This window comes from Anopheles coluzzii, chromosome 3 (assembly GCF_943734685.1).
Source record: "Anopheles coluzzii chromosome 3, AcolN3, whole genome shotgun sequence".
In the NCBI taxonomy this organism is placed as follows: Eukaryota; Metazoa; Arthropoda; class Insecta; order Diptera; family Culicidae; genus Anopheles; species Anopheles coluzzii.
Window position 1 is genome coordinate 51,054,844 of NC_064671.1, and position 14,684 is coordinate 51,069,527.

Below are 14,684 nucleotides of genomic sequence, written 5' to 3' on the forward strand. Positions count from 1 at the left end.
ATAGTTACAGAAAATTTATTGAAAATATATGCACTTTCAAATTACGATATAAAAAAAGTTAACAATTAAGCATTACACTACTAACACGTGTGGTGTCGATTTTACCCTCATTGGCCACACATGTTTTAGTGGTACGTTAAACTATATAGTTTAATATAAAAATTACGCATTTTGATACAGAACTAGTCAATAGTGTTTATAAAACAATACTAATGATACGGAAACTATTTTTTTTATTTGATGCCACAATTATTTATGTCCCAGAAATAAAAATTTACATCAGCTGTCAATCAGAACCATCATGTGTTTATTTTATTGTTTTTATGACAGTTAACAGGGTTCTGATCAATGAAATGATCTATGAAATGTATAAATAATGTGTTGGTAAAAGTTGTTAAAAGTTGTATAACTACTAAAACGGCAAGGTGTCGATCTTAACCACAGTGTCGAATCAACCCTGACTTCCCTTGTAGTCTTTCCCCGAGTTACCCAGCGCTCAAGGTGGATTAAAAATATCAGGTGGTGGAAAAGGGCCTTTCAGGGGTCGCCATAGTTGAGGGACTTTACGTCATTTTAAAACTTTTAACCATTGGTTTCCGCACACAAATAGAACAGATTTTTTGGTTACTACGTGCTTTTTTGTGTTTCTATTGAATTTATCGAAAAAATGAGATTTAATAAAAAAAAAGTTTTGATGATTTGTCTAGTCACGAAATTTAAAATCATGTGAGTAAGAAATGTAATCTCACTTAAATTGTTCATGTGTCTCGTAGATAATGAGTAATAAATGTTAAAATAGGAAATATGAATGATTTCTTAGTTTTTGTCCTCAAACATGTCGAAAACACAATGAATTATTCAAAAAATTCACGAAATAACACGAAATAACTAACTTAAATATTTGTTTCAATGTTAAACATAGATTCAAGTGAACTCGCAAAGCTCAATATATATTTTAAAAGTTATTTTAATCGAAAAAATGTGGTAGATAAATTATTGTATTGTATTGTATTGTATTGTATTGTATTGTATTTATTAGTTGCGAGTCCACCTTATAATGGTTACACAAGCTTTAGTAATAATAATAATAGTAATAGGTAAAGACTAAATGTTATCCAAATCGTATTCGCTCTCTAAATTGTCGTGTCGTTTCATTAAAATCAAAATGTCCTGCAAGTGCATTAAATTCGCGCATCATTACCGTAATGGGTTCATTAGATCCGTACTGCGTATTTCTAAAATTAGTTCTTAATAATTGTCGATTTCTGGTGGTTGGCCTGTTTGCATTTAAATTAATTTGTTCCAATATTTCCGAACAGTCAATATTTCCACAAAGTAGGTCAGCAATGAACAAGGTTTGCGCATTTATTCTTCTATCAGTGAGAGTCTCTAATCCTAGCAGTAAACGACGCGAATGGTATGGTGGCAAAGTGTTACTATCACTCCACTGAAGTCGCCGTATCGCAAAACGTGTGAATTTGCGTTGGATTCTTTCCATTCTCTCTTTCCAAACTTCTACAGATGGACACCAAACAATTGAGCAGTACTCCAATATAGGCCTAACTAATGCACAGTACAAAGTTTTCACACTCACTGGATCGTTGAATTCCCTCGTCATTTTAAACAATAAACCTAAAGTTCTGTTTGCTCTCTTGATGATATCTTCATAATGCGTTTTAAAAGTCAGTTTTGTGTCAAGTAGAACACCTAGGTCACGTATTTCACTTTTCTTCTGAAGAAGCTGTCCGTTTATCCTATAGCTATGTGAGACTGGTAGACGTGCACGAGTAAAGGACACAACGACACATTTTTCAATACACAGACATAACATATTACGCTTACACCACTTATCGAATAAGTCCAGAGCCATTTGGAGGGTATTAGTGTCTTTGGAAAACGAGTATAACTTAATGTTGTCGGCATACATTAAAAATTTCACATCACGCAGGACAAAACTCACATCATTAATATATTTAGCAGAAAAAGTAGCGGTCCAAGATTACTGCCCTGAGGCACACCTGATGTAAAGTAAAACGGATTTGATACAACTTGTCCAAATTTTACACAATATAGTCGGTCTATTAAATAAGATTGAAGCCAAGTGAGAGTACTCTCGGTTAGTCCTAGTTTTTTTAGTTTTGCGAGCAGCATATCGTGTGATATGCTGTCGAAAGCTGCTTTCAGATCTGTGTACACACAGTCTGTTTGTAGGCCAATATCCAGGCCACTCAAACAATCCGAGACAAATTTTACCAAATTTGTGGATGTTGAACGCTTCGGCATGAATCCATGTTGTTCGTTGCAGATATAATGCCGAGATGCTTTCAGCAGGATCTCATGAAAAATTATTTCACACACTTTAGCACATGAACACATTGACGTAATTCCTCTGTAGCTCTCTGCAAGGTTCGGATCGCCTTTTTTGAACAGGGGCGTCATCCAGGAAGTTTTCCAGATCCTCGGGACCGTTCCGGAAGAGAATGAGATCCGGAATAATTGTGTCATATACGGCAATAAGGTGATGACACATTGCTTTAGTACAACAGATGGAATCCCATCTGGACCCATCACTGCAGCTTCTACCATTTTGCAATTTATTTCAATGAATGGCATCTCTAACATGTCAGCAGGAGTGTTACAAGTGGCTTCGTTAATTTTTTCTTGATCAATAATGCGAGGACTGAATATATCACGAAACCGAGAAGCAAACAACTCACAAATGTCACTTTCTAAAGATGCAGTGGTACCATTGTATGACAGTTCTGTAATACTTTGTCTGTTATTTCGTTTTGAGTCTATATATGACCAAAATGCTCTTGGATTTCTACGAAGGTTGTTTTGGACACGAGTAATATAATTTTCAAGAAGCATTCTGTTGTATGCACGGTATCTTCTCGACGCAATACGACGTTGTTCTCGGTTTGTAACTGTGTTATGACGCTCAAAGTTTCGTAACGCTGTTTTACTTCGCCTTTTCATGTCTGCTAGAAGGCGATTACCCCAGGGTGGTTTGCGTGGTTTATTTTTTTGAGGAACTGTTTTACTTATGACATTTGTTAATGTTTCGTTGAATTTTAAGACTGCGTCGTCGATTGTGATTCCTTCACCATATAGAAAGTTCCAATTCGTATTTGCTATTTCAGTGTTAAGTGCAGTATAGTTGGCTTTAAAAACATTTATCAGCAGGTAATAAATATGTTGTAGAGTTAGATTGTTTAACGGTCATAAGATTTGCTAAGTTGTCATCAGCTAATACAAGATCTAATATTCGTCCAGTTTGATTTCTCACATTGTTGATTTGTTTTAACAGGTACATATCAATGATATCAATTATATGATTATCACCTATAGCGCTTTGGGTAGAACCACTACTCCATTCAATTCGATTCCCGGTCTGTTCCCGAGTTATGCGGTTTCTGCGTTCCCGAGAAACGAGAACGAACTAGTTCGCTCACCAAAAAGAACTGAACGTGAACGACGATACTTTCGTTCTTTTTTTCATTGAGTTTTTATTCACAAAGAACGCTCGTTATCTTTTTCATTTACCCACCATAGACGCATACTGTAGCTAAAGAAGTACTCATTCTGCGGTTAAAATTAATAATTTAAAAATATTAAACACTCGGCCCATCTGCTGTCTGGTCAACACAAGTTATCGCAAAACCGACCAAAAACTAGCATGTAAAAAACTAATACGAGCAAAAATATCTCGAGCATATATTGTACCCTATGCCTTATACACACTCAAGGATTCTATAAAAAAACTACTTAAATATAGATCAACATGATGAGCACAATCAATTCAGTTCAGTTCATTTGCGAACAATGACGAATCCATTTGAACGGGCTCGATCTATTGAATTGCATAGGTATAATTTCCACACCAACAGAACACAGATCGAACACAAATGAGCCAGTTCGAACGCGTTCGATGAATTCAGTCGTATAGATACGATTTCCACACCAACAGCACACGTATCGAACACAGCTGGACAAATTCTACGGCGTTCGAGGAATTGAGCTGTATGGGTGCGATTTCAACACCAACAGAGTACATTTTGATCTCTGACGACCCGTTCGCACGGTGCGAGAAAGAGCGAGAAAGCAATACGATTTTGAACGTTTCATTGCCACATTTATGTGTGCCGTCGGACACTGAACGGAACGTTCGAACGCGTACGGTGTAGTCAGTTTCTTCCAAAGGTCCTGGTCGTTCTTTTTTTTTAAGAATCTCGTTCGTTCGTTCACTTTACCGAACTGTTCGAACGGTGCGATTCTCGTTCAGTTTACACATACCTAATTTGATGCGATTTTTGAAGAACATTGTGATATTTTTTACTTTTAAGTGGATTACATCTAGTACAAAAATGCAATTTACTCTGCATTGGACAATTCTTGAAGAAAATTATTTCCCGCGTATTTCCGAATCCGCGTAGGTCGAGAACAGCGTAACTCGGGAACAGACTGTATTATCAAATTAAAAAAAAATGTAAACAACGTTTGAATCCTGGGGACCTTACGTCAAGTGACGAATTGTAAAATGCTATAGATTCCACCACCTGATATTTTTAATCCCCCTTGCCCAACGCTTTAGCACTAATCGGACACAACATCGAACATGAGAAATTATGTTCCAATTATGTTCGACATGTTCGATTTTTCATGTTCGATGCCGTGTTCGATTGGTGCTAGAACGCAGGGTCGCGCGAGTAATGCGTTCCGGAGGCATTTGTGTAGCTCGGATATTCACATAAGTCGAATGTTAAGTTTTACAGCCAAAATATACTTTATTAAGAATGATTTTTGATTGAATTTAGTTCATTTGTGTAATTAATTACTTATTCAATGCAATTGGTGTAGAAAATTCGGTCATGTATGTCTTTTTAGTGACGTAACACTTTTGAAGAAAATATGCTAATTATTTTCATTTGATAAGAGATGGAGAAAATTGTACTGGTTAGACATATGAACTGTCACAAATAAAAATTAACCTAACTCGAACTGGCGTAACTCGGAGAAAGACTGAATCAGTACTAAAGATTATGTTTCATTTTCTGCTGCATTTACAACCCGGCTAGTCTGTTTTGAATATATTTCGCCAAAACAAAGTGGTTTTAGTGCTCTATCACTATCATTGGTTTCAATTTCAATATCACTGGTGAAAGTTTCTTTGAACTGATCGTGATCATGCATCATTCTAAAACCGTACATTAGAGTTTTATTGACATCGCGGAATCCTTTGTTCAGTGTAGCATAAGTTCTTGTCGTCCGAACCGGAGGGCAATGTTCTTGGGTCGAATTAATAGTATTAGCTATTTGAAATTATAAAAAAATCGTATCAGATATCGGTATGCTGAATGATTGTTTTTATTACCTTTATTAAAGTAGGGTTTCCTTATCGTGTATGACGTGGGCCAATTAATTCCAAAGAGCTTGTGATTACGCTAAAGTAAAATGAAAAAAAAGGTAAAAATCAATTTTGTAAAGCAATCCGTTCTCTAATGGTGATTCGCAAAACCACTTTAAATGTTAAATTGTAGTAAAAACAAATAAAATTATAATAAAGTGTATAAAGCATGTAGAAATAAACTTAAAAATAACAAAAATTACAAGCACCATATAAATACACCTACCCGATGTGTTGGCTCTGGGTTTATAGAAGATGCACTTTCATGAAGTGTGCCGGAAATCTTACGCTTCAGTTTAGGCCCTTTTTTATGCAGTATTCGTAATCCGGCTAGTAAAGTCATGTGTGAAGCCGGTTCAGAATTACGGTCATAGTTTTTTCGTTTTTTAAACCTCCTGAAGTAGTCCTGTATTAAATATGTTGCATAGAATTTACCCACTGTTACCTCATCATCTATGCCAGGTGGGGGTACTACTTGATCCAGCAGTTTATTGCTCGTTCGTTTCCATATTTGTTTAATAATGTGTCTCAGCTCAAGATTGGCTTCATCGATGTTCCCCTCAGTTTTGATTTTTAACGAGGTGCGCACTACCGCAAACAGTGTTGCATTGAATAACACCGTACCATCACTGTTTAGCGGCATATTCATCGAGACAAGACGCTTACAGGCTACTCGGTGTGGGCACAGCTTGCCAAAACCAAGCGGTGGCGAGATTTTACGTAGCAGGGTCACTACGTCCAGATGCTTGATACGACCCTTCGCGTCAGGATCGTACTCGCTCCACAGGCGCACAAACTCATCCAGATGATGGGGTCCAAGAATGGACCAGTCTCGTGTCAAATAGTCAAAGTTATCCATGATAACGGCCACGAACAAATTTATGATGAGAAATGAACAAAGTACATAGAAGGAAATAAAGTAAGGGAAGGCAAAGTTGGATCCACAGCCTTCTTTGGATTCCTTATCCTCTGAGTTTTCATCGCAGCGTACCTCTTCACGAGCAGAACAATCAAGCATGATATCTTGCCAAGCCTCTCCTTAGGGGATGAAAATAAAAGAAAATGGATGAATAATTTATCCAGGCTATGCTTTTGTGTAAATTCTAAAATGATAAACTCGATACACGTTTTGTACTCACTAGCGTAATTTTGATCTACACTAGTGCACCATGTGGAAGCTCGCGGAAGCTGTCAAAAATATGTTTGGTCATTGAGCGAATGATGGTTTATGTATGCCATCTGCAATTTAACTATTTTTTTATCGTTGCTGGTGCAGATTGAAATGTATGCATACCATTTGTTTCTAGCTATTATAAAATCTTTTCAGAGCGGCACATAATTATTATGCTGCACGTAGGGTTGATGTTTCGGCCAGCCGCCTTCAGATACTGAGGTCAAACTCAAAATTAGTCTATAGAATTAGTCTATAGAGAAAACATTTCAATTATAATGAATACAAAATCAAGGCATCGATAATCCTTTGCATCATTGCAACTTTGTTCATTGTGCTGCTTTGGAAGCATGTGTGAGTTTTACTGTCTTCTCCTTCTTTGGTACAACAACCGTAGTTGGCCAAGGCCTGCCAGTACCAATATTGAGGTTGGCTTTCATATACCTATTGTTTATCCGTAGTAGAATATTCACTACGTATGGAGGTACAGTCTACACGCGGCTTAAATCCATAACGGGTTTGCATATACTATTTGACGACTGTTCCACGAGAAAGGCATAAACCGGTGGTTTTTTATTTCTAAGTTATGTTTTTATGTGTTTTTAACATTTTTTTTAATGTATGCAGTTCAGAAAAGTGTCAGTACCAACAACAGTAAGAGTAAATAGCACGATTACTAATTATAATCTGGTTGTAAAACTATGAATGAATGAATTATCCTCGAAAAGACTGACGAAACCCAGCATGGCTGAGAGTTTTGATTGGGTGTACCCTTGCTAGTCAATTGTAGGGGCAATGGGGTAAAATGAGCATGCGGGGAAACCAGGGCAACCTTTATTTTAGTATTATTCTAAAAGGATCAATTACAATACTCAATATGTCGAATTGTTTCATCAACACCATGTAAGTCGAATAACCCGTTGTTACAGGGTTTTACAGTCCAATTAACAATCGTCAAGATGCTTAAAAGAATGCCTGATTTGAAAAACATACCACTTGTACCACTAGTAAATACGTCATCCCGCACACACACGCATCCTTTTGTACACTTTCCACATGATTTAAATAATTGTCGCCTTCAACTAAATAGCTGTCAGCGACGGCACGGTTTATTTTGATACACTAAACAAACAAGCAAACAAAAAACATGCAAAATCTTCTCACCGAACGAAAAAAATATAGCTTATATCGTTTTATTATTTTAATCATGCGGACAGTGTACAAAATGCGGGATGACGTATTTACAAGTGGTGGACAATTATGTTTTTCAAATCAGGCATTCTTTTAAGCATCTTGACGATTGTTTATTGCACTGTAAAACCATGTAATTAACAACCAAGAAAAATACAAACTAACATATAGCAGCAAAATTATATATGTTTAATCACTTCAAAAATAAGCTTCATGTTTGTTCTACGAATGTGTGAAAAATGTCCATGATATGTTAATAATGATATGGTTGATCCTGTTTTGATTTTATTCATATCCCCAATATGCAGTCCATACAAGGCTTGGAACCATGGCGGGTATATTAATCGGCACGTCTCCGCTTCCAGAATCCGTCAAATTCAACCCGCAATATTCACAATTATGCGTCAGCGTTAAGTAACTCAATTACTACTTTACAATTTATCAACAAGTTCTTCATTAGTTCAATAATCACTGATTACTTATTGATTCTTAATTCACCTTCATAGGCGATTTTCTTGTGAGGATAAACTAGGCCAGCAGCACAATCTAAGAAAAGGTGAAATTTGCAACCCTTTTTTCGATAATATTCGACGCCAAATTTGTTCTAGCGTCTAGACAAACCCAGTCGATACAGTAAAATCTTCATTAGGTGAATCTGCTAGGGACTCTCAGCTTAGAGACATACTCTCTCTTTTTTCTCTCTCTTTCTCTTTCCCTCTCTTTATCTCTCTCTTGTTGCCCTGCTCACGATAGATCGCGTTGATGTGACATGGCCCGGTCAACAATTATTCTCCAGGATGCTCGGTCCCTGGTTGCAGCCTCCCATCCATGCAGACATCCGATCTCCGACAGGTCTCGCTTTATCTGACCCAGCCATTGAGTTCGCTGTGCTCCCCTGCGTCTTATGCCGAACTGGGGATCGCTGTCGAACACCTTCTTGGTGGGGTATGAGTCCGGCATCCTCATAACATGCCCCAGCCATCATATCCTGCCAGCCTTCGCCACCGTCAGGATGCTCGGTTCGCCGTACAGCTCAGCAAGCTCGTGGTTCATCCTTCTCCTCCACGCTGTATGCTCGAGCACACCGCCAAAGATAATCCGGAGGATGCGTCGCTCAAACACGCTCAGAGACTCGTGTTCCTAGACGACCACCGGGCGAATCAATGTTCAAAATATCTCACACTTCGTGCGGGCTCGAAGTTTTTTGGATCTCAGCAGTCGGTGAAGTCCATGGTATGCACGATTCCCCTGTAAAATGCGTCTCCGGATTTCGCTGCTGATGTCGTTGTCCGAAGTAACGACCGTCCCGAGATAACAGAACTCCTCTACTACCTCGAGACTGTCGTTGTCAACTAATACACTGCTTCCCAGATGGTCTGAGTCACCGGCAAGCAGGTACTTCGTCTTCGTCGCATTGATTTTCAATCCAATGCTTGCTGCTTCGCGTTTGAGTCGGGTGTACGCCTCACACACCTTCGCTGTTGTCCTGCCGATGATGTCGATGTCATCCACGAAGCCAAAAAATTGGAGAGACCGGTAGAGGATCGTGCCACGGAAGTCGTTGTCTAGCCCCGTGCATCGAATGACACCTTCCAGGGCGATGTTGAAGAGTAGACAGGAGAGTTCGTCACTTTGCCTTAGACCCCTTTGAGATTCGAACGATTCCGACGTCAAGTCTGCAGAACAGGATCTGGGACAGAATCTTGTAGGCGGCATTAAGGACTGTCATGACTCGAAAGTTCGAGCAATCCAGCCTGTCGCCCTCTTTGTAGACTGGGTGAATAACACCCAGCTGATGCATTTCGACGGTAAGCCTCCCCGGCCCCATCTTTAAGAGGTCGGCCGCCAGCGCATCACTGCCAGCAGACATGTTGCTCTTTAGCTGCTTGATAGCGCTGACAATCTCATCCAGAGATGGAGAGGGCATTGTTGTCGCTAGTGTTACTGCTGTGCTGCTGCTGTGGTGGTTGCCTTGTTTTGCCACATGCTTTAACCTCTCCTGACTTTACTCCAATCAGGTGTCCTTCAAAGTAGCACTTCCTCCTTTCGTTCACCTCCCGCTCGTCTATCAGGAAATTTCATTCCACTTCCCAGCACAACGCGGTTTTAGGAGCAAACCCGCTCAGTGCCTCCTTTAATCTCCTGTAGAATAAGCGGGTGTCCCACGGCTGTGAAAGCAGTTTTAGCAGCTGTTGCGAAATATATCCGTTCTGGCAACCCCGGTCGTACATCAAAGTCGCACACGAAACCGGCATTCATCGATCCCTTCACTCCGAATTGCAAACATACACAAGTGCACGTCTTACAGGGTGTCACACTTTATCTCACGACCGCGGAAACCCTTCCCGAATCTGTCTTAGCCAATGCCAAGACTGCGGTATGATGCTTCAAAACGTTGATGATATCTGAAAACAAGGATGATACCTGAATTCATCGGATGCAACGCTGAATTTGCGGCACATTTCTCGAATACACTGTTTCACCCTCAGGACATGCGGTCAAGCAAATTGTTTACACGTATAACCCTTGTGTACAACAGTGTTGTGGTGATGGGAACAATTGTTGTTGGTTCGGTACGGGTTCGCGTCATAGGCCTGGTGGCAGCGCTGAGTTAGCACTTCGCGATTGGTGCGGTAAACTAATCGAACTTGACCTTGCGTAACAATTGAAATCAATGTGATGCTTCAGGTGAAAAGCGGACTTCCAGTTATGCTAAACCGTGGGAACTTTCGACGTTATGCCATCTAGCATACGTTAACCTTTCGGATTGGAATTGTGACGAACATTCCACACCGTCTAGACAGGTCTAATTTCGATACGCACACGCACTGCCCAGTACCGGAATAGCTAATGCCAAAACGGACTGCGGCTGCAGTATGCAATAAGAGACGCGTGTCCGCGACTTTATCGAATGGTTCCCACCTTTTGCCACCTTACAAAATAACAGGGAACCGATGACAATTTCGGTTCCCACAACAAAATGCAACTTTGGCAAAACGGCTTCAGGTATCTCGCCTAACGTGAAACTAATGAAATTAATAAATAGAACGCATCGTGTCCGGAACTAGGACAGTGATGAACTAAGAAACAAACAAGAAGGTTCTGTTCAGTGTTGAGCATAATATCACAAAGGTCCGAGTTATTACATGGCGACCGTGACAGTGTGTACACGTAAACGTGATGTTGTAGAACAGTGAGACAGTGATTACAGTGAAAAGTGTTAAGGCCGGGCTACATTGATCGTACTCGCAAGTGTAATTTTTATATTCACTAGCGCATCTGGCGGCGACCAGCGCAAGCTAGATGTGGGTATAATTTAAGTGCCAAAATTATTCATGCTTGGTGTCCCATCAATTTTCGACCAGGCTACCTGTTTGCCGTTTGAAATTTTGATAAACATCCATAAATTGCAACAAAGTAGGCCGTTAATTGTTGTTGTTGGACAAATCGTCATTCATACAAAGCGCTGGTCAACATTTTTCCCCATCTTCCAATATATATGCATCATTGGGTAAAATTATAGCCTCCTCGACCCAAAACGTTTTTTGACAGATAAATTATACCAGCCTCTAACTTCAACCCGCCGCCGCTAGATGGCGTACGCGTTCACAAAAATTACACTACGGAGTACGATCAATGTAGCCCGGCCTTTACGTTTGAAACACAGTGAAACAGTACGCAATGTGCTCCCCTCAATAATCGAAAAAAAAACCCATACATAATGAGTGACTCTATCGAGTCAGATTTAGTCAAAAGTATCAATTGATTACTTCACATAGTAAAGAATAGAATCGACAAATCTGAGCTCGAAGAGGAGGTTAAAGATGAGCTCCACGAAACCGCAATCTCAATATTGGTAAGCTGCATGGATAATAACTTGCCACTAGAAGAAGTGCAACACCAGCTAGTGCGAGCACATTTACTGTGGTCAAGTGTTGTGAAATTGATAAATGGTAACGCTAAGAACATGTCAATGGAAGAATAGTGATTATAATTAAAAACAAAAAAAAACAATATAGATGTGAATAAAAAGACGTGTAAAAACTTAGTGAATGAAAATGACGCGCGCAGAAATGGAGAACCAATTGAACGAAATATTGGTAAGAATCCAAGAAATTAGTGACGCGAGTGAAAAAGAGCGGTGGCGACAGTACTTATCAGACTTTGATATAGAAGAAGCCACTACGGACATCATCCAAGAAATAAGTATGACGATAAACTTTTATTTCGATGTGGAAAATTTGTGAAAAATAGTTATCTTGAAAAACAATGTTGAAAACCGTGAAAAATAGTTATCTGTGAAGGGGATGAAATCAAAAACAGTGATCATGTCAGAAAACGGTTCCCTGACGTTTAAAATGTGTCGGTCATATAACAGGCACACCGCCGTTACAGGTGATGCCCAAGTTAACGTAATTAACACGCTTGAAAAACATAGCCATGATCACGAAGAGCATGATTGGAAGCTCTGGCTAATACTTGCACTCGTTGTTGTTAAGCTCGTAATAATACTCTGGAAAGAGTACAAGGCAGCAATGAGAAGGCAAGCAATACGTGCAGTGAACCTAAGAACAAGTACGCAAAACATTTAAACATTTAAAGCGAAAAGTGATGTGATGAAAAGTGTCAAAGTTGTAATGAGTGACAAATATGATGAAACAATTCCCGACTGCAACGGAAGTTTCAAACCATTCCCGACTGCAACGGAAGTTTTAAACCATTCCTGACTGCAACGGAAGTTCTAAACCATTCCTGACTGCAACGGAAGTTTTGAACCATTCCTGACTGCAACGGAAGTGCGAAAAAAAATTTTTCCTGACTCTAAGAAGCATTCCTGAATACATCGATGCATAATAAAGGTACTGTAAGTGAACAATATTTACTATAAAATATATAAATACAAATATACACTAATATACAGTATAACAACAAATGTATAATAACAGTAGAGTAATATATGCAGGTTAACGACAATATAATAATATATTGTTAGTAATAATGACATATCAATAATAAGTAATACTAAAATGAGTCGCAAACGTACTCAACCGTCATCAAAAAAATGACTGGGAAATGTCAGCATCAGTAATAAGAGAAGAAATAGAATTATATATCAAGAACCTTAATAATGTCTTAAGAAATTTAAAAAAGGCCCCAAATAGGAGATATAAAAAGGATACACTGCTTAACAAATTAGAGCAGACTAAATCAATCTATAAAAATATAACAGATAATTTGGCTAGTTTGGAGCATACAATTTCAAGCGAGGAAATAAAATTCTTCCTAAACTGCTCAAGGAATATTTTTGGAGAGATCCATACAATCATAGCAACAAAATTAGAACAAGCATATGCACATAAAATTAGTTTACCAGCTATTGTGTATGCATTAAAATTTACATCAAAATTAAAGGCGAAAATCAATACCAAAATGGCTAAAGTAGACATTAAATTAGGAACAACCCTCATACCGATGTATGATGGGTCCCCAGAAACACTGCATTCCTTCATCGACGCAATTGAACTATTCAATTCTATCACTAACGATGAATTTGCATCAGCTACCCAGGAACAAAAAAATATGGCAGAAAATATAATTTCGCGTTTAGTCAAGACACGACTCTCGGGTACGGTTAGACAAAGAGTAAACGATAACCAAAATCTCTCAGAAATTATAACAACACTCAAGCAACATTGCGTATCTACGGTCACAACTGACCAATTAATTTCCAACCTTAAATCAATACAGTCAAAAGGGAACGTAGCCGAACTTTGCGACAATATTAGCAAAATAACAAACCAATTACGATCCCTATATATCACCGAAAACATTCCTGTAGAGACTGCAAATCGAATGGCCACAAAAGCAGGGATAGAAACTTTAATAAATAAATCAAGAAACAATGAAACAAAAATAATCCTAAAAGCAGGATCCTTCTCGAAGCTAAGCGAAGCAGTAACAAAATTTCAGGAAAATGAGATTAATTACACACCAGCGCAGGTGCTCTACGCAAAGCCACAATACTTCAACCAAAACTTTCAGCAGAGAGGCAGGTATAACAGCCGATACAACGGAAGAGGAAACAATAATAGAGGAAATTTTCGAGGAAATTATCGCGGAAATTTTCGAGGAAATTCCCAAAGAAACCAATACCAAAACAACGGCCAGTATCAAAGCCAGAGATTCCAAAGAAATCAGGGCTATAGAGGTACGAGTCTGAATAACAGACCACAGTTCAACGCTTACCTACAAGAATCAAGGCCGGTTGAAGCCCCAAACCAACAAAATGACACGAATATTTTTTTAGAAACCACACCAAAATAGTATACACCATAAACGGAACCACTGACAACTACGTATTACTTAGGAGTGATATGTCGACGAGCGCGCTATCACTGATGGTAGACAGTGGTTCAGATATATCAATAATCAAAATTAACAGTATAAAAAACAACAAAGCATACAACCCTAACGAACAAAGCTACATACAAGGCATTGGAAAAGGGTCGTTTACAACAATAGGAACAACAAACGGTTTTCTACAAATAGGTGGATATAACATTGCTGAAACTTTTCATATAGTTGACGAAAATTTCCCAATACAGGTAGATGGCATACTTGGCAGAGATTTTTTTGAAAACAATAATTCTCACATAGACTATGAATCATGGCTTCTTCACATTAAGATAAATTTTGAAAGAATTTCTATTCCTATCGCGAACAACAAAAGAAATAAAATAATTATCCCAGCTAGATGTGAAAGCATAAAATACATAAATAAAATCAAAATAGATGAGGATAGTGTAATACTATCTCAAGAGATAGCCCCCGGAATTTTCTGTGCTAATTCAATCATAAATATAAACCGTCCATTCGTAAAGTTCATCAATACAACCGAAAATGATTTTGTATTAC

General features: G+C 38.6%; 1 protein-coding gene across 3 annotated transcripts in view; it reads right to left on the minus strand.

Moving 5' to 3' along the window:
* Positions 1-4,762: 4,762 nt before the first annotated feature.
* LOC120955571 (muscle calcium channel subunit alpha-1-like) overlaps positions 4,763-14,684 on the minus strand; it is a 109,621-nt gene continuing 99,699 nt past the window's right edge. For all 3 annotated transcript variants that reach the window (XM_049610047.1, XM_049610049.1, XM_049610050.1), the window contains 3 exons: positions 5,634-6,445; positions 5,375-5,444; positions 4,763-5,312 (listed from right to left, as the gene is read on the minus strand). In XM_049610047.1, coding sequence (XP_049466004.1) covers positions 5,041-5,312; positions 5,375-5,444; positions 5,634-6,445 — 1,154 coding nt within the window. In that variant the 3' untranslated portion in view covers positions 4,763-5,040. The remainder of the gene's footprint in view (positions 5,313-5,374; positions 5,445-5,633; positions 6,446-14,684) is intronic.